Source organism: Poromitra crassiceps (assembly GCF_964638095.1).
Source record: "Poromitra crassiceps genome assembly, chromosome: 29".
Classification (NCBI taxonomy): Eukaryota; Metazoa; Chordata; class Actinopteri; order Beryciformes; family Melamphaidae; genus Poromitra; species Poromitra crassiceps.
In genome coordinates, this window is record NC_139641.1 from 13,088,251 (window position 1) to 13,110,073 (window position 21,823).

Consider the following 21,823-nt stretch of genomic DNA (forward strand, 5'->3'; position numbering starts at 1 on the left):
TGGGATAGGAATTCTGCCAGATGACAGGCACTAGGCGCCATTTTCTACTTCATTTGGAAGAGAAAATTATCCTGAAATGAAGATTTGATTGACAGCTGCATGTCGTGATATGATTGGTTGAAATGGGCTAGAAATTTGATAGTACTAGGTGACGTCAGCAAACTGTACATTACTGTTATCAATGAAATCTTGAAAAATGAACTTTTGATGTGAAAAAGTGTGAAAAACGAAATAAATTAGATTGTTGTGATTTGCTTTGCATACATTATTAAATAGGTGCACTGCATACCCAGGTATTTGAACTAAAAGAAAATAAAAGTCATTTTTGGGTTCAGCTCGACTTTAACAAAATATATAGACGATACAATGAGAAATAGCAGCCTATTAGTTGTATGCATTATGTCTGCATTATAAGCACCGATGCGTCAGGCCTGTGAGCTGCAGTTTGCAGAAGTGTTGCTGTCAGCTGACTTCTTCTCCTCTTCACCATTTCCTTCCTCTTTACTGAAATACATGTCAGCCGCTGGGCAGCTTCTCAAACCGCACATCATTTTCTTTCATTCTGCAGTCAATAATTTTTAGCCATAATTGTGTCACTCAGCCACATCAATCAATCAGGAGGAATAGTGCTGATCAATTGAGTCAGAATCGTTTAGTGCACTTTTTGTGTTGAGAGTTTGAAGCGTGTGGTGGTTTATTCACGGAGCAAAGGGCAACGTCATCGCTAGTTTCTAGCACTCGAAATCTCCCTTTTCTCCCCTTTTAATTACCACTGGGTCAGTACATCAAAGGACGGTTGAGAGTTGATTTGAGTTAAGGTGTGGACCAGTGATGTCATTCATGCACAAAATGACATCACTGGGCGACATCACTCTCAGTAACTGTCAAAACTAAATGAATGTCTGAAAAACTGTTTACGGGTTTGTTATTTTTTGCATCACTTAAAAAATGTATTCTAGAAAAATAGTTTCAAATTTTTGGTTGGCTTGGTATGTTCAAGACTTCTAAAACAAAGTTATTGCTGAATAAATAAGCGGACTAACTTGTTGCAAAACATGACAGGGATGCAAACTCACAGGCTCCCAAAAGCAAATGCTTATTTATTTGAATGAATGTATATTTGGCATTATTTAGTGGGGGGTACGGTGGTGCAGTGGTAAGCGCTGTCGCCTCACAGCTCGAAGGCCCTGGGTTCGATTCCCACCTGGGACGCTGTGAACGCTGAAGGAATGCGTGCCCGTCCGCATGCCCTCGAGTGCCCACCGCCCGGGTGGGGTCGTCAAAAAGGGCCTTTCTGTGTGGAGTTTGCATGTTCTCCCCGTGCCTCCCGGGGGTTTCCTTCATATAGGAACCCCCTTCACCAAAACATGCAATATCCTGGTTGCTAATGTGGTTCCTCCTCTGGTCGTTAAGGGCGCCTGTTCGGAGGGAGGGGAACTGGTTGGAATAGCGTGAACCTCCCACGTGCTATGTCTAGGGATGGGCATTTTAAACAATTTAAATAGTCGAGTACTCTCCTTCTATTACGGACGAGTGCTCGAGCACTCGCGCAGGGGGAGGGGGGGGGTCTGTGTCATTACTATGGTAATGACGGAGCAGGGGTAATCTGCTGTGTGGGGGGCTGTTCACACATTACGTTTGCATTTTTGCATGGAAAAAGCGCTACCTGGAGCATTTTTTGTCAGGAGAGGAACTGACTGATATTGGGTGACGCTAAGCTAACATCTAAAGCCTACCTCAGACAGTATCTCCGATGGTTGGATGGATGGCATTAGCGCTTTGGAGCAGACACGTTGTGAAACAAGCGAAGGCATTTCCATGTCTTGTCCAGCAATGTCAGGTTATTGTCCAGTATCATCCATTTTACTTTATGATCACTGTTACATTAACGTAAATCCACGGATTACAAGGTCCGGTGTTCTGCCAAAAAGTCAAAACTGACCAGTGTGATTAACGTTACAGCTGCAGCTGAATAGTGATCACCATGAAGCGATTGTCTCCCAAAAAGTGATTCTTTCTCCACATTTCTTGTGACTAACGTTATGGGAAACGACAGTGTAGTCAGTAAACTAGTGCAATGTTTTGAATGAGTTTTATCGGGCGTGCGCTGTGAAGAAGCGTGCGGGAGCATATCTCCAGCCACCATTTTCGGGATGATCTGGAAAACTTCCGGTTAAAACTTTCAAAATAATGTTACTTAAACAAAAGTAAATAGCTTATTGATGCACGTTGGAGGAGAAAAGGTATTTCAACGAATGAAGCAGCAAACCTTGTATCAAAATACTCGTTGTGATGTTATATGGCGTGAAACTGTAGCTGTAACGCATTACTCAAAATAAATAAGGTTACGTTACAATAAGCGTTTTATTTTGAAAGCAACAAAGCGGATGACGTACTTGTACATTCTGGCTGACTTGACGCCCATGCAGTTCATGCTGCCAGATCCACATGACGATGCGTACGTAGATCTTAGACCATTTTTAAAGGGGTGGGGAGTGGGGCGAGTACCCGAACAGCAGAAACGTTACTCGAATACTGACGTTATGAACGAGTGCTCGAGTATCCGAGTACTCGCGCCCATCCCTAGCTATGTCCTACCAATGAAGCTTCCTCTGTCAGGTGAAAAGAAGCGGCTGGCTATCTGCCCATGTCTTGGAGGAAGCATGGAGCCAGTTTCGGCTCTCCCCAGATCGGCAGAGGGTGGAGCAGCAACCAGGATAAATAAATAAATTAGCACTAATGGGGGATAAAAAATAGGATAAAAAATCGGTCTATCCAGTCCAATTTTAAGCCTGGATAGTTATATACAGCTTTTATGTTAGCCTCCTATATTCAATTTCATTTATTTTATTTATTTTTCTTTCTCTTTATTTGCCTTGACATTACATTTAGGTTGTATCATAGCATGCATGATTATTGTATGTATGTTATATGTTTGTATGTTATTTGGTAATAAATAGCTAATTCCTTCATGTGAGTACTTGTATGATTAATATAATGTATGACCTGAGCTTGAAATAAAGCAGTTTTGAAAAAACAACTTCTGAGTATGAGTTATGGAAGCTAAAGTCTGTATGAATGTAATAGTTGAACTCTGTGTCAGTGAAGCAAGTCAGCAATTAAAAAGGAAGCTGACTGACAGCCACTTCTCTTTTCTCCTTCTTTCTATCTGCTCCTCCTCCCTTTCTATCTCCTCCCCCCTTCTTTCAATCTGCTCCTCCCTTCTTTCATCTCCTCCTCTCCTCCCTTTCCATCTCCTCCTCTCCTCCCTTTCCATCTGCTCCTCCTCCCTTTCCATCTGCTCCTCCCTTCTTTCATCTCCTCCTCTCCTCCCTTTCCATCTGCTCCTCCCTTCTTTCCATCTGCTCCTCCTCCTCCCTTTCTATCTCCTCCCCCTTTCAATCTGCTGCTCCTCCCTTTCTAACTCCTTTCTAACTCCTCCTCCCTTTCCATCTGCTCCTCCTCCTCCCTTTCTATCTCCTCCTCCCTTTCCATCTGCTCCTCCTCCCTTTCTAACTCTTCCTCCCTTCTTTCCATCTGCTCCTCATCCTCCTTTCCATCTCCTCCTCCCTTTCCATCTGCTCCTCCTCCTCCCTTTCTATCTCCTCCCTTTCTATCTCCTCCTCCCTTCTTTCCATCTGCACAGAGTTTTCAAGAAGTCAAGCCCCAACTGCAAGGCGAGTCTCCACACACTCTCTCACGCGCACACACACACACACACACACACACACACACACACACACACACACACACACACACTCTCTCACGCACACACACACACACACACACACACACACACACTGACTGTAACAGAGTGAAGAGCATAGTGATTTTGCCGTCAGTCTCAGTAACGGGTGCTACTGTTTAATTCATTAAGTCAAGTCTTTTAACCCCAACAGAGAAGGTTTGTGTTGCGCTAACAGCCAGCTGGTCTCTGCAGGTCACCGTCTACCTGGGAAAGAGAGACTTTGTGGATCACCTGGACCAGGTGGACCCAGTGGGTGAGTCACACAGGAGGAGGGAGGAAGAGAGAGAGAGAGAGGGAGAGAAAGATGTGTTTGATGTCATGTCATCATCTGTCTCCCCCCTACAGACGGAGTGATCCTGGTGGACCCAGAGTACCTGAAGGACAGGAAAGGTAGGAGACCCAACGTCCAGTCGTCTTCTGTTCTGACTTCACCTGAGAGAGAGAGAGGACATGACATCACTCACCTGAGCGAGAAAGAGAGAGAGAGGACATGACATCACTCACCTGAGCGAGAAAGAGAGAGAGGACATGACGTCACTCACCTGAGCGAGAAAGAGAGAGAGGACATGACGTCACTCACCTGAGCGAGAAAGAGAGAGAGAGGACATGACATCACGCAGTGACATCACTGGTCCACACTAACTCAAATGAATAACTCATGAACTCAAATCAACTCTCAAACTGTAAACGGTTTTGAAGTCGTTCATCTAGTTTGACAGTTATTGAGAGTTGATTTGAGTTAATGAGTTATTCATTTGAGTTAGTGTGGACCAGTGATGTCACTGGTCCACACTTTAACACTCAATAACTGTCACATTAAATGACAGACTTCAAAACAGTTTACAGTTTTCCGATATACTACTGATGTTCTAATGATACAAAGCTGGTTGAAAATGGGCGGAGTGTTCCTTCTCTGTGAGACTATTCACACCAAATCAGCAAAGAAATCTGATACTTGAGAGAAAGGGGAAAATGGAAAAATGTAAGAATAAATCATAAAAATAAATGAAACGTTAAAATAAATCTCCATTTCTTATTTTGTAATGTTATATTCTTCAAAAGGTGGGTTATCATTCATTTATTGCATCAATAGTTTTGTTTGTTTTTCTAAGTAGGATGTTGTATTCAGGTAAAGGGGGTTTTTTGGATTCAGAAATCAGGGAAAGGGGGTACCGGAGACCCACTGCTGTAAAGCATTTTGATAGAAAATATCTATAAATAATGTGATTCTGATTTGACTGAGGGAGTCTGCTCTTCCTCCCGCAGTCTTCGTCACGTTGACCTGTGCGTTTCGGTACGGCCGCGAAGACCTGGACGTCCTGGGTCTGTCCTTCAGGAAGGATCTATACATCTCCACCTTCCAGGTACCTCACCTCCAAACAACCCTTAAACCTCCAAAAGCCCTCACCTCAGAATCAGAATCTGCTTTATTGCTCAAGTATGTACACCTCCAAAATGTGTGTTACCTCCAAAACGCCCTTAACCCTCCATGTACAGCTCCCCTCCAAAACCCTCAAACCCTGACTTGGTGAGGCTGGTGCAGAGCAGCATGCAGACAGACAGACAGACAGACAGACAGACAGACAGACAGACAGACAGACAGACAGACACACAGACAGACACACACACACACACACAGACAGACAGACAGACAGACAGACAGACACACAGACAGACAGACAGACACACAGACAGACAGACAGACAGACAGACAGACACACAGGCAGGCAGACAGACAGACAGACAGACAGACACACAGACAGACAGACACACAGCCAGGCAGACAGACAGACAGACAGACAGACAGACACACAGACAGACAGACAGACAGACAGACAGACATACAGACAGACAGACAGAAAACCGTCAACCTACTGACATTAAAGGGATAGTTTAGATTATTTGACGTGTGGTTTGCGGGAATGAATTTATATTTGCGTTAAAATCTTTGTTCACTCTGTGGTATATTCAACAAAGTGATCACAAGGAGGATGACTTGATAATAAAGTGCATTTATTGTTGAGCTGTGTCACTAAACATTACAGGGATTTAAACTCATGGAGAATTATGTTGAGTGACAGATACCAGGCAGACACAAAACACTGAGGAATCATTCACTTAAGTGAATTTGACTATTTGGGATCAAAAAGGTGACTGTCATGAATCGTTGCTGCCATTTATCTTCCTTGGCTTTTAAGTGTACTTTCTGTCCCAAACAGCGATCCGTGGAGTACTACAGTTCACAGTTTTGACCTTTGAACTCCTCTCTCCTCCCTCCCTATCTGTTTATCTTTCTATCTCTCTCTGTCTCTCTCCCTCCCTCTCTCTCCTCCCTCCCTCTGTCTCTCTCTACCTCTCTGTTTCTCTCTCTCTCTCTCTCTCTCTCTCTGTGTGTGTGTGTGTCTCTCTCCCTCCCTCCCTCCCTCTCTCTCTCCCTCTCTCTCTCTCAGGCGTTTCCTCCAGTGCCAGAGGAGCGTAAACCCAACAGTCGGCTGCAGGAGAGACTGCTGAAGAAACTTGGCCAGCATGCACACCCCTTCTACTTCACTGTGAGTCGCACACACCCCGCACACACACACACACACACACACACACACACACACACACCCCGCACACACAAACATAAACACACACACACACACACCCCGCACACACACACATAAACACACACACACACACACACACACACACACACACACACACACACACACACACACACACCCCGCACACACAAGGTTCAAGGTTCAAGGATATTTATTGTCATTCCAAAACATGAGACATGGAAGGGAACGAAATACGAACTCAATGTCCTGGTGGATATATCAACTCTACCTTCTCGGACATATAATATGTTGTTTTGTAAATGAATGTGGGTTTTTTTAAATTTCTGTTCGAGACAAATAAAAAATTCAATTCAATTCAATTCAATTCAATACCTAGGATATAATAAAATCAGCTATCAGTACTAAAAGGAGAACAGTATAAAAACAACATAGAAACGCCATAAAAACAACATAGTACCTGATGTAAGAGCAAGGGAGACATTTAAAGTCGAGCTGAACCCAAAAATGACTTTTCTTTTCTTTTAGTTCAAATACCTGGGTATGCAGTGCACCTATTTAATAATGTATGCAAACAAAATCACAACAATCTAATTTCTTTAGTTTTTCACACTTTTTCACATCAAAAGTTCATTTTTCAAGATTTCATTGATAACAGTAATGTACAGTTTGCTGACGTCACCTAGTACTATCAAATTTCTACCCCATTTCAACCAATCATATCACGACATGCAGCTGTCAATCAAATCTTCATTTCAGGATAATTTTCTCTTCCAAATGAAGTCGAAAATGGCGCCTAGTGCCTGTCATCTGGCAGAATTCCTATCCCATAAACTAACTACTAACTTGGCCAATTGTTAGAAACATGAACAAAAAACAAAAACTATAATCTCTAAGAATGCAAAGAAATGTAACTGGCTCGTTAAAACGCGCATTCCAGGAATATTATTTACATTTATAACGATAATGGCGCGCGCCTCCGAGCCTGACAGCCTCCCTAGCTGTCAGGGGTCGTCTCTCGGAGATTCCAGGCGGGCGGGCAGCACCCATGCATCGGATTGTCCGCTCGCTCCGCACGAAGCCGGTGGCTGCCTGGTACTCCGCGGATCCCACTCGCGTAGCACGACAACACGCTGAATCCCACCCGATTTGGGGGTAGAACACGCCAGGATTGGCCAATGCCAAAGCCAGTCCTCAGAATTGTCAAATCAAATCATCGACACCGTATATGGTCCGCCTCTCAATTTGTTTTCAGTCTGAAACGGACTCAGATGCACGTGACGAACGGGTTCACCTCGACTTTAAAGTGCAAAGAATGTGGCAGCAGTTTAGATATATACATATATAGATATAATACATGCTATGTACTATATATAAAAGATAATATATAAGTATATAATTAGAAACGTGAAAACTAAAAAGCAACGTTATAAGAAGTAGCAGCAGTAGTACAAGCATAAGCACACTGCACACACTGCACACACACACCCACACAAACATAAACACACACACACACACACACACACACACACACACACACACACTACAAACATAAACACACACACACCACCCCCCCCCCCCCCACACACACACACACACACACACACAAACATAAACTTACACACCACACACGCACACGCTGAAATAACTCAAATAAATAGCTCGCTGAGCCTCCCCTCAAACTGTTTGAGCCCCCTGGGGAGGCCACTTCTAAACATGAAGTCTGGACCATTGTCAGTTAGTCCAGACAGGTTGTGCGGTTCAGGCTAAGATTAGATTAGAGTAGAGTAGAGTAGGACAGGGCAGACTAGGCGGTAGATCAGTTAGATTCCTCGTGTGCTAGTTAGTTCCGTATAATTGCTAGATTAGTCAGCTTGTGTGTGCTGTTGCTCGTTTAGCCTGTGTCGAAATGGGTACGTGCGCCCACATCCCCTCGAACCAGTGGTGTAGTCTACCTTTTTTCAGAGGGTATACTGTGACTCTGAAAAATGCGGCATATTGGATTTTGATTGGACTAATGAGCGGAAGACCCGCCTTTCTGCGATTCTGATTGGACTAATGAGCGGAAAACCCGCCTTTCTACTTCCCATTCCGGTTGGTGCGTGATTCTCCCCCACGAAGTACAGACGGTATGGCGGAAGCATTTGAAAATTGCGGAAGCCAACTCGTCTGTTCTAAGAGACTACCGTACTCAACGCTGTAACACCATTTTATTTTGAAATTCAGTTGACTTTGCCATTTCCCACGGATATTGTCGCGTTTTTCTTTCCTGGCTTGACAGAAAAAGTCTGCCTTCACGGCTCACGCGCCTAGTCGGCTTGAAAATAGAACTCACGTAAAAATCGGCGCAGCTCAGGCGAGGCGTGGGTACACGGAAGGTTCACGTTGAGGCGCCCTGTGTACACAGCCTCATTGACTAAAAAGGACGCCTATTTAAAAGCGTGGGTAATGCCTACCCCACACTACAGGATTTTCAAATCCTTGAAGATTATAAAAATCTTGAGAGCCCACACACTACAGGACAGAGAGAGCCGATTTTTTAACATTTCAATCTTGGGACACAAACACAATCGCGTCTGTTCAAACGCAACCCCACACACAAGAAGATTATGATGAAGATTCACCTTGGAAGCAGGGCTCGACGTTAACTTTTAAAATGCCTATTCAGTGTGCGCACCGGGTGTAGTAGTGTCATTTCGTTTTCTAAACAAATTTTATTTTTTGTTTTTATAATGCATTTGCACTGAAAGGATTTGTTTAACTAATATTTGCGCGGACAGCCGCGTCCATTCGGGGTGTAGGCCTACTGTGCACGGCCAGGCGAAAACCGTCTGCACAGGTGTCTTGTGGAGGGGCGCGTCTGCTGATTTGACTCACTTTTCCGTGCGGACACTCGCCGATGCGGGAAGCTGAGACCTAAGCGCTTGTTGTAGGCTACATGCTTTGCAGTATAGCATTTAGTTTTCCGTCCCGTTCAAAGACGCACGGGTATTTCACCTCGATGACAATTTCCTCGTTCTTTGTTTCTGTGTGGGGCTGCGAGCGGACGCGGACCAGATTATTTTGCGAAAAACTGTAATGGAAACGCAGCTACTACTGGCTCTCTGCTCAAGATGCAATCGCCTGTCGGGTTGTAAATATCTAACATGTTAGATATGCCCGATTCACAATCGGGAAGAGGCAGTCTTCCCGATTGTGAATCTTTGAACCCCACACACTACAGGATCATTTGGGAAGATTATCTGCCCGACGCGCTTCAAATCGGGAGCACCCCCGAGAAAATCGGGAGGGGGGAATCTTGGCCATAATCTTGCAAATTATCCTGTAGTGTGGGGTAGGCATAAAGGCAAGGCTTGGGTGCTGTGTGTGAACGTAGGGTAACACACAGAGCGCACAGGGTGAATTTTATGAATGGAAATTGAAAACGATACGTATCACAGCGCATTTCCCAGTGCGCATACGCAAATCTGAGTCATTTCGCAGTGTGTATACGGCGTATACCTGCGTAGCACGTAGACAACACCCCTGCCTCGAACCCCACGGTGACTTAGGGTCACATATCCTACAAGCCAACGTGCACATTCAGCGGAGGAGTGATGTCATCCGGGACACCATGGCTTGGTGCTGCTCAGAGAGCAGTAGCCGAATGGCATGAAGAAAAGAAGAAGTTAGAGGTTATTGCATTATGATGTTATAATTCAGTAATTATAAGGCTTATGACCATGGGTAAGATGGTAGGCTATGTGAGGTGTCGATGATCAATAATCAGTAATCAATTATATCTGTTGTGATTTGTGGTAACTAGGGATGGGCATCGAATTTCGAATTTTCGAATAATCGTTGTTATTATCAAGGTCGACTTTTATTATTGAAATTCGAAATTCGGGGGGAAAAAAATGTTAATTTTTTTTTTTTTTTTTTTTTAAGTGAAATGTTGCATTGTCTCCCCTGATTCTAAGTATAGTCGAATCGCTTGGTTTGAGCAAGTAAAACAATTTTTATAAGCATTTTAAGCAAGGTTTATGGAAAAATGAATGGCGGATGAAATCCCATGAAGAGGGAGAGGGGGTGACTTTGGCACCCCTTTGGCACTCAGACCTGAGCCTACTAAATATTTAATGAACCTCATGATTGTCAAAACTGTTTTTTATTTTCGAAAATGTCAATGTCATGTAACATGTTCTTTACTTCAGTGGTGAAATGCTTGTTTGAGCTAAAAGTCCACAGCAGAAGCTTTTTATATTAATTAATAAAGCCGTAGACTTAGAATCAGGGGAGACAATGCAACATTTCACTCACAATTTTTTTTTTTTTTTTTTTTTTACATTTTTTTTTTTTTTTTTGAATTTCGATTAAAAGTCGACTTTGGCCAGCGAATTTCGAATAGTGTTTTTGCTAGAAATGCCCATCCCTAGTGGTAACATGACTGAGCATTTAGAAGGCACATTCAGACACAAGGTAATGCAAAGTCATCAATGTGTTTTATATAAGCGGGGTAAAAGAGGAAGTAGAACAGGTGCATGCTTGAGAAACACAGTGGTTGTCTGGAGATATGTGGAAATGTGTCTATGGAAAGTCACAGGTGTCGCCGGTCTGCGCCTTCTAATACACGGCGCACCGGCCATCGTCAATCTCTCACCGTGAGCCCTAGGGGTGGGAATCACCAGATGCCCACGATACGATACTGAAACGATACTTGAGTCACGATACGATAGTATTGCGATACTGCGATATTTTCGATATTGCGATATATCGATATTGCGATATATTGAATATTGCGATATCTCGATATATTGCGATTTCTTACTTTTTCAACTGCAATTGATGTCCCCAAAGGAAAACTTTGTCAACATCTGGTTTATATAAGAACAATTTTTCAGTCTGTACATCTGACTTCAACCATTTTATTGCAGCAACATTGTCAAGTAGACAGACCAACAACTTTCATAAAGTCATGTCATAGTTGCATGCACCTGACAAACTGAACTGTTTGTTACAGTCTACTTACAGTCCACCTTAACTGGATGTGTGTGTGGACTAACTGTACTTAGGTAGTTTTTGAACAATGCAACTTCACTTCACTTGCACAAAACATCTTGTGCAGCCCATTCAGTAACTGGGGAATTTGTAAATGACTGTTATGACAAAACTGTTACTGTTAAAACAAAATGAAAATATGCTACCGTTTGTTTACTGCTGGCCTTGGAACTAAAGTTTATAGTAGCCCGGTGTCCTGCAAATCTTTTTTTTTTTTTTCTTTTTTTTTTGGGCAATATCGATACAATATCGTCAGGCAAAATATCGCGATACTGTGGTGTATCGATTTTTTCCCCCACCCCTAGCCCCTTATATCCTGAATCGCTTGAATTCCTTTACAGTCGTACCAGTATCAGGTCTGGTCATCTTTCGACCCTTTTTTACACCATGAGCGAGCATAGGTGACCATGTATGTCACTCTCAAACGCCTGTGTGCAGGTATGAAACACCTGGCCACTGCAGTGCCGATGGCCAGGCGGATTGAGAAGCTGCTGTATTTCCTATAGGGCTGGGCGATATGTCAAACTCATTGTTTACCGTCTATTCAGTGGCTCATATCGCCCGGTAACTATAATACATAACTCGATTGCTATATTTTACTGTCCCCTGTGATTACTCATGACCGTATCGCCCGGCCCCAGTATGTTCTACGGGTGGGAATCACCAGATGCCCACGATACGATACTAAAACGATACTTGAGTCACGATACGATAGTATTGCGATATTGCGATATCGCCGATATTGCGATATATTGAATATTGCGATATATTGAATATTGCGATATTTCGATATATTGTCTAACTCCTTTTCCTACCTTTTCCTTGACCTCACCGGAAGTAAAACATGCAGTGTTTTTTTGTTTAGTTTAGTTTTTGCCCCACATGTAGGCTACATTATTAAGCTTCTCTGGACTCAATACGCCACTGCAACATCGGGCGCTTCGGGCAGATGCCCGGTGGCCTGGCATGGCATGGCCTGCAATTTCTTTGTATTATTATAATTTTTTTATATCGAAACTTGGCGTCCAAATATCGATACAATATCGTCAGGCAAAATATTGCGATACTATGGTGTATCGATTCCCCCCCCCCACCCCCAGTATGTTCTGTCTGTTCTGCTCTCCCCTTCCCCTGCTCTCTTCCTACCTCTCTCCCTCTTCCCCTCTTCTTCCATCTCTCCCTCTGCACCTCCTCCCTTTCCCTGTTCTCTCCTCCCCCTTTCTCCCCTTCCCTCTGTCTCTCTCTACCATAAGATTGTTCAACCATGTTATTATTAGTATTATTACTGTAATTGTTATTGTTGTGTCAGTTAGATTTAGCTAGACATCTTCTCTGACGCCCTCTGAGACATGCTTGTGAATTAGGGCTATACAAATAGACTTGACTTGAGACACACAAACATAAACACACACACGCAAACTTGAGCCCCTTTCAGACATGCCCTGGAACTCTGCAGTTACGCGGAGGGGCCCCCAGGTGGCGTGTATGTATGAACACAATTTGGAGTGCTATGCGAGCTCCCGAGACCCTCCACTGATCCTCCGCCCCTGACACTAGACCGCGGGGTAGTCACAGAGGCGAGTCGGTCCGCCTCCCCCCGAGATCCGGGACTGTAGCTCAGCTCAGTGAGTGGGAGGAGGAGAGGGAGAGAGACAGAAAGCCAGTGTGACAGATTATTGTTATATAAATAGTCGATGTGAATGAGCGAGCGAAAAAAAACGTGCAGTTTCAGTTTTTCCAAATGAAGCTTGAACCTGCTCCGTGTGTGTCGGCCAACAGGCTACGTGTTGCTGGATTGAAACGTTCTCATGGCTTTGATCTATTTCTGCGAAGCTTCGCGCAGCACACACCTTTAAAATAGAGCATTTTTGGACGTGAGGGTCGTCCTGCTTCCCAGTATTGGACATCGCTAGGTAGGATATCTGGATCTGGTTGCGTTCATGCCTTTGATTTAACCTTTACTAGGGCTGCACAATTAATCGTATTTTCATCGTCATCGCAATATGAACATGCGCAATAAACACATCGCAAAGACTGCCTGAAACGCAATGATTAACAAAAGTGGTTTTATTTACATGCGTCATGCATTCCCGCTCAGCATCTGATCATTTTGTCTTGTGTTGTAAATCCAGCGTATACCTTTCCCTTACAACAGTGCGCTCCGCTCCTCCGCCAAAGCCCAAACACGCTGTGTGTAGTTTCAGCTAGAGTCAGTGTGTGTTTCATTTCTTTATTCAGTGGGCACAGGCTATGTTTGGGGTCTATCTTGGCATTATTAAAGCAGAAAGACATAGGAACTGTATAGCTAATATGCATACTTTAATATTCGTTTATTTATCGCAAGTCATATCGTCATCGCTATATTGAACAATGTTATCGCACATCGCAGATTTTCCTCATCGTTTACACAGCGTTTGTGAAGATTCATGTGCAGAACCGCAAATTCCAAGCAGCGCCAAGTTAGTCAGTATAAAACGGAAACTTCCAGGTATAACCTTCGCAATAATGTGAATTAAATAAAGTAAATGCACGTTTAATCTTTTTTGTGTGTGTTTCGAAAGATACAGAACAGAGATAAACTGGAAGAATATCTGCTCCTTTCGAAAAGTAAATTTTAACCCGTAGTGAGTCGACCATTCTGATTTTTTGTTTACCAAGTAATAAAACATTGCTTTTATTTTGGAGGTAAAAATGTCTAGCTTCCTTTATTCTGTATATTTCTAGCAGGATTGATGCATTTTAGGACTGAACACTATAGCTACAGAGTGAATTTGTGAAACAGATGGTTGCATTACAGAATAAAACCCCACTAAAGCCTTATAAAAAGACCAGTTTTCTTTGCAGCACTGGGCGTGAGTTGTAGGGTTGTTTAATTAATTACTAAATGTTATGCGCAAACGATTTATATGCCGTGAACGTTAGCGGGCAGTTATCGCCCATTATGTATTTTTAGCAACTTGTTATCAGACTCTGCATGTCGTGATAGTTTGTTGAATATCAATGCGATTCACTTAAGGCTATAGCTCAGACAGTGAAGTGCAGCTGTGTGGTTAGTTTTCACAACTCCCCATTGTGTGGTCATGCTCAAAATTCCACCCCACCCCCGCCCCCTCTCTACTTTACACCCGGAGGTGCTCCTCCCCCACCCCGCCCCCTCTCTACTTTACACCCGGAGGTGCTCCTCCCCCACCCCCGCCCCCTCTCTACTCTACACCCGGAGGTGCTCCTCCCCCCACCCCCGCCCCCTCTCTACTTTACACCCGGAGGTGCTCCTCCCCCCACCCCCGCCCCCTCTCTACTTTACACCCGGAGGTGCTCCTCCCCCACCCCCGCCCCCTCTCTACTTTACACCCGGAGGTGCTCCTCCCCCCCACCCCCGCCCCCTCTCTACTTTACACCCGGAGGTGCTCCTCCCCCCACCCCCGCCCCCTCTCTACTTTACACCCGGAGGTGCTCCTCCCCCCCACCCCCGCCCCCTCTCTACTTTACACCCGGAGGTGCTCCTCCCCCCACCCCCGCCCCCTCTCTACTTTACACCCAGAGGTGCTCCTCCCCCCACCCCCGCCCCCTCTCTACTTTACACCCAGAGGTGCTCCTCCCCCCCCCCGCCCCCTCTCTACTTTACACCCAGAGGTGCTCCTCCCCCCACCCCCGCCCCCTCTCTACTTTACACCCGGAGGTGCTCCTCCCCCCACCCCCGCCCCCTCTCTACTCTACACCCAGAGGTGCTCCTCCCCCCACCCCCGCCCCCTCTCTACTTTACACCCGGAGGTGCTCCTCCCCCCACCCCCGCCCCCTCTCTACTTTACACCCGGAGGTGCTCCTCCCCCACCCCCGCCCCCTCTCTACTTTACACCCGGAGGTGCTCCTCCCCCCCACCCCCGCCCCCTCTCTACTTTACACCCGGAGGTGCTCCTCCCCCCACCCCCGCCCCCTCTCTACTTTACACCCGGAGGTGCTCCTCCCCCCCACCCCCGCCCCCTCTCTACTTTACACCCGGAGGTGCTCCTCCCCCCACCCCCGCCCCCTCTCTACTTTACACCCAGAGGTGCTCCTCCCCCCACCCCCGCCCCCTCTCTACTTTACACCCAGAGGTGCTCCTCCCCCCCCCCGCCCCCTCTCTACTTTACACCCAGAGGTGCTCCTCCCCCCACCCCCGCCCCCTCTCTACTTTACACCCGGAGGTGCTCCTCCCCCCACCCCCGCCCCCTCTCTACTCTACACCCGGAGGTGCTCCTCCCCCCACCCCCGCCCCCTCTCTACTTTACACCCGGAGGTGCTCCTCCCCCCACCCCCGCCCCCTCTCTACTTTACACCCGGAGGTGCTCCTCCCCCACCCCCGCCCCCTCTCTACTTTACACCCGGAGGTGCTCCTCCCCCACCCCCGCCCCCTCTCTACTTTACACCCAGAGGTGCTCCTCCCCCACCCCCGCCCCCTCTCTACTTTACACCCGGAGGTGCTCCTCCCCCCACCCCCGCCCCCTCTCTACTTTACACCCGGAGGTGCTCCTCCCCCCACCCCCGCCCCCTCTCTACTTTACACCCGGAGGTGCTCCTCCCCCACCCCCGCCCCCTCTCTACTCTACACCCGGAGGTGCTCCTCCCCCACCCCCGCCCCCTCTCTACTCTACACCCAGAGGTGCTCCTCCCCCACCCCCGCCCCCTCTCTACTTTACACCCGGAGGTGCTCCTCCCCCACCCCCACCCCCTCTCTACTTTACACCCGGAGGTGCTCCTCCCCCCACCCCCGCCCCCTCTCTACTTTACACCCGGAGGTGCTCCTCCCCCACCCCCGCCCCCTCTCTACTTTACACCCGGAGGTGCTCCTCCCCCACCCCCGCCCCCTCTCTACTTTACACCCGGAGGTGCTCCTCCCCCACCCCCACCCCCTCTCTACTTTACACCCGGAGGTGCTCCTCCCCCACCCCCGCCCCCTCTCTACTTTACACCCGGAGGTGCTCCTCCCCCACCCCCACCCCCTCTCTACTTTACACCCGGAGGTGCTCCTCCCCCACCCCCGCCCCCTCTCTACTTTACACCCGGAGGTGCTCCACCCCCACCCCCTCTCTACTTTACACCCGGAGGTGCTCCTCCCCCACCCCCGCCCCCTCTCTACTTCATACCCGGAGGTGCTCCTCCCCCACCCCCGCCCCCTCTCTACTTCATACCCGGAGGTGCTCCACATGTGTGAAAGCAACATGCCTCATGTCTGAAAGGGTTAACTTCACATATCCCCTGGGTCAGGCTCAGGGCAAGCAATCCTGACCTGACCCGGAGTTCATTTAACAGACACACCATACACAAACATAAACACACACACACACACCACACACACACACACACATTGCACGCACAAACATAAACACACACCACACACACAAACATAAACACACACACCACACACACAAACATAAACACACAGGGCTGTGAATCTTCACTGGCCTCATGATTCGATTCGATTATGATTCAGAGGGCTTCGATTCGATTCGATTCGATTACGATTATCGATGCATCTCGATGCATCTTAAATCGATGCATCACTTTTTTTTTTAATATTTTGTGGGCAATATCGTATCGAATGCCAAGTATTGTGATATTTTATCTATACTATAATTGGAGGATCGTCTGTCTTTCTCTCTCTCTGTCTCTCTGTCTCTCTCTCTGTCCTTCGCGTATCTCGAGAACCGATCGACTTCAAACTTCGGAACCACTTTCTGTGTTGCCAGTAGGTGGCGCTGTTCTATGTCAGGTTCCCAGCGGCGCACTCCCCAGGTTTGAAGTCGATCAGATGAACGGCTATCGAGATAAAGCTGCTTTTTGTGTTGCCAGTAGGTGGCGCTATGCGCTGAGGCGGACCCGACGGAGTGCAGTGCCCTGTTTTCGTGCGATTCGGACGCGAAACACGTTCAATATTTCAACATTTGTGTTCAATTCTGCGCTCCTTCAAGCTCCAGCTGATCTGATCCACACACCGAGAACCAACAAAGAGTAACCAAACTAACAGAGTATAATGGGGTTTCCATCCACCTCTGGATATTCGCATTTACCCAAAATGCGAATATAAACTTGAATGGAAACACCAGAAATTCGAATAAAGGTCGAAATATCGCATAAAAGTTTTTACGCTTGGAGGGGGTGGATTTATCAGCGTATCAACAGTAGGAAGATGCAAACTTTTGCAATGGAAACAGATTTTGCGAATTAACGATGACGTACCGGATGTGACTTCACTTCCGCTTTATGCTACTCCAGGGGGAAATGGCGGCGATTAGTGCCAGGCAGTCTGAATGAAATTGAATGTAACGTTCCCAATTCTATGTACCGGTATTAAATTCTAAAAAATGACCCTCAACATTTGGGAAGGCTAAGCCACACAACTAGTTCGTTATAATCGAACATCATGCTTTGAAGGTGACTTTACGACGATGAGGACGGGGATCATCACCATCACCGGGTGATGACTCAATCAAAGCAGGTCTCCGCTGATAGAGAGTCAGGCATACAGGCACGTTACGCCTCCTCCTGACGAGAAGCGCCACCTACTGCTCAACCTGCCGACTCCCAAAACTCGCTAAACAAAACTGAATGGAAACATGCATAAATTCACATTTTATTTTGCGGATTTCCACAAAATTTGCTTGAATTATGCGATACATTTGGATGGAAACCCCATTTATGACTGAAGTTACTTCCTCGTTTGCCATGAGGCACATGTGCTGTGTGCAGTCATCAGTACAGTGCATGCGACTCATGGCAAACAAGTCTATCATCAAGTTTATTTGTATAGACCTAATTCACAAGCATGTCTCAGAGGGCTTCACAGAGAATATGTCTAGCTAAATCTAGCTGACACAACAATACCAAATTAATGACAGTAATAATAATAATAACTTGGTTGAACAATCTTATGATGGAGAGAGACAGAGGGAAGGGGAGAAAGTGAAGGAGGAGAGAGCAGGGAGAGGGAGAGAGGTAGGAAGAGAGCAGAGGGGGGGGGGGTGGTGCAGTGGTAAGCACTGTCGCCACACAGCTCGAAGGTCCCGGGTTCGATTCCCACCTGGGACGCTGTGAACGCTGAAGGAATGCGTGCCCGTCCGCATGTCCTCGAGTGCCCACCGCCCGGGTGGGGTCGTCAAAAGTGCCTTTCTGTGTGGAGTTTGCATGTTCTCCCCGTTCCTCCCGGGGGTTTCCTTCATATAGGAACCCATCACCAAAACATGCAATATCCTGGTTGCTAATGTGGTTCCTCCTCTGGTCGTTAAGGGAGGGCGCCTGTTCACAGGGAGGGGAACTCGTTGGAATAGCGTGATCCTCCCACGTGCTATGTCCTACCTGTGAAGCTTCCTCTGTCAGGTGAAAAGAAGCGGCTGGCTAACTGCCCATGTCTCGGAGGAAGCATGGAGCCAGTTTTCGGCTCTCCCCAGATCGGCAGAGGGTGGAGCAGCAATCAGGATGAATAAATAAAAAATTAGCACTAATGGGGGGTAAAAATTTGATAAAAAAAAATATATATATCGGCCGATATATCGATATCGGTATTTTTTTACTCCCTAATATCGGCATCGGCCTCAAAAATCCAGTATCGGTCCGGCTCTAGTATAGTTACCAGGCGATATGAGCCACTAAATAGACAACGAACGATTAGTCTGACATTTATCGCCCGGCCCTAGGGCATACAGCAGCTACTCAATCCGCTGCAGTGGTCGGGGCAGTACCGGCCCGAGGTAGCAGTGGCACACTAAAACCGGCAGCAGAGCGGTCAGGACGAGCAACACCTCTGACAATCTGACTACTCTAACCATTCAAGTGATCGTTTGGTTTGTTTTGAAGTGGGCTCCTATGAGGTACTTGCATACAGTCAGTGTACTACATGCAGTAGAATGCAGCCGGTGAGGTCCCAGTTTGGAGAAATTGAGACTGACCGCATCGGGCAAGTAGAGCTGTCTGCTGAGTGTGAAGGGGGCTGTGGTAGAAAATTGAAGTTCCATTGGCATTTCCTAATCAATAAATTATAAGCTATAATTGCATAGACATAATTAATGCTACGAGTCATTAGTAATAAGACAAAGCATATTTGCACTATGCAGAGACACATAACTAGCTTATCAAGCAGGAGATTTCTCCCCTTTGCTCTGGCCTTCAGAGGGCTCAGCATGACAATGGCCATGAGACAGGAACACTTGCTGATACAGACAGGAGCCCTGTAGGCTTCAAGTTGTCACCCCTCCTCTCTCTGTTTCTCTCTGCCTTCCTTTGCAGTATAAAGCCAAACTGTCAGTCATCGCTGAATATAAAAAAAAAAAAAAAAAAAATTTAATTTCACGATACGATACACGATATTGGGTTCACGATAACGATACGATACGATATTTTAACAATATTCTTTTTAACATAAGTAAATCATTTTTATGTATTTATTGATCATTTATTTAACCATGTGAGTCCCGTTGAAATCGAAACCTCTTTTCAAGGGAGCCCTGGGAAAATACTGGAAAAATAGTCTTTCATTTGAAATACACAAAATACAAAACAAATGCTGTTTTTGGAAATTGTTATTATAATAACTATAAAACAACATGCAAGATAATGCTTCTCTTGCAATAGAATGTGTCACACTGTATACAATCTATTTCTTAAATAACTCATGCTCAATGGTCCCTAAACTTATGTAATCTTATGTACCCCTTGAGCTGTTTTGCCATGCCAGTAGTAGTCTACCCCCTCACTCATGCGTGTTGATTCTGCTAAATTTGTTCTGTTATTATTCAGGAGCAAACATTTTTTTTTTTTTTTTTTACGATATCATTTTTTTTCTGACGATACGCATATCGTGACGTTTCGATATCGCGATATATCGTGCGACGAAATATCGTGACACCCCTAGTCACTCCTATAATGCAGTTTATAGGAGAATGTATGGTTTTAAATATACTTTTATAAGACACTTCCTGGACTCCTGGTTTCAATTAATTTGGTTTTATATAAGCTGTTATAATTATCATATAGCGGATGAGGAGTGGTGAAATTCCATTCTATAACCGGTAGGGCTGGGTTCAAAAAATCGATTCTCCGATTTTTAATCGATTTTAATTTTAATCCTCGATTATCGATTCATATGTCCAGAGATCGATTTTTTTTTATAAAGAAAATAAAAAAAATTAAAAATTAATAAACAGGCTAAAATATTATGCTGTGTGTGGTAGTTGAAACATAGTTTCAAGTTGACGTTTATTTATGTTTGTAGTTGAAACAAAAACATAAATACTGTAGGCTACATGAATGGAAATGTTTGATCATTAATATCTACTTTTAGAAATTATATAGGCTGAAATCAAATCACTGTGCATAAGAAAGTGTCTTTATTGACAGATGAAAAGGCTGTTATTTACCCTTTGTCACCACCTGTTGAGTAAATATATGTGTAACTAAAACCATTAAAATTGACAACAGTTCTGCAACTTTTTTCCCCCGTGTATCTACTTGGCTGGTTGGGAACCCCTGTGTTACATAACTGGACATGTAATTCAGGGTACAGATCAAAAAACCTTTTTAAACATATTGAAATCGATCGAATCGGAATCGAATCGAATCGAATCGAATCGAAATGAATCGATTCACAACCTTGTGAATCGGAATCGAATCGCTTCTTGAAATTTGAACCAATACCCAGCTCTAATAACCGGGGCCATGAGAAAAAACATAAAAAGCAACAGAAAGAAATACATAAAAATGCTTCTATACTGCTCACCTGGCATAATATAAGTCTCCACAAGCCCTGAGATACCAAGGTGACTTGGAAAGACGTCATTTATGCCCTGTTTTTAGCTGAAATGTTTGCTAGTACAACAAGTGGAGTTGCGCCTGGCTACATCGAAGATGTCAGCTAAAAACAGGGTGTAAATGATGTATTTTTATGTCAACTTGGCATCTCAGGGCTTGTGGAGACTTGGATTATGCCAGGTGAGCAGTATAGAAGCATTTTATGTATTTCTTTCTGTTGTGTTTTTACGTTCTTGCTCATGGCCTCCTTCACACTCAGCAGACAGCTCTACTTGCGTGACGCCGCCAGTCTCCATTTCTCCAAACTGGGACGTCACCGGCTGCATTCTACTGCATGTACTGTAGTACACTGACTGTAGTACACTGACTGTATGCAAGTAGCTCATAGATAGATAGATAGATAGATAGACTTTATTGCAGACTCAAGGTCCATACAAAAATACAGTCAAATACACATAATACAAAAAAAAGATTAAAAGAAAACACAAAATAAAAATAGTCTAGTGACTCATTTTAACACATTGAGTGCCACAGCGCTTCAGTAAAATTGTCTGGAGCCTGTGCCAGATTCACTTCCATTCAGTTGAAAACAGCTATAGAATTTTTTCTATTATGGCTATATTAACGGGGCTGGACTTTAATGAAACATTGAACACTCCTGCTTCTTCCAAAGAAGAAATTTTGTTTCTAGACAGTT

At 45.4% G+C, this 21,823-nt stretch overlaps 1 protein-coding gene across 2 annotated transcripts in view; it reads left to right on the plus strand.

Moving 5' to 3' along the window:
* LOC310800158 (arrestin red cell) overlaps positions 1–21,823 on the plus strand; it is an 80,615-nt gene that overhangs the window by 13,908 nt on the left and 44,884 nt on the right. For both annotated transcript variants that reach the window (XM_083662744.1, XM_083662745.1), the window contains exons 2-6: positions 3,647–3,677; positions 3,941–4,001; positions 4,094–4,138; positions 5,015–5,112; positions 6,199–6,297. In XM_083662744.1, coding sequence (XP_083518870.1) covers positions 3,647–3,677; positions 3,941–4,001; positions 4,094–4,138; positions 5,015–5,112; positions 6,199–6,297 — 334 coding nt within the window. The remainder of the gene's footprint in view (positions 1–3,646; positions 3,678–3,940; positions 4,002–4,093; positions 4,139–5,014; positions 5,113–6,198; positions 6,298–21,823) is intronic.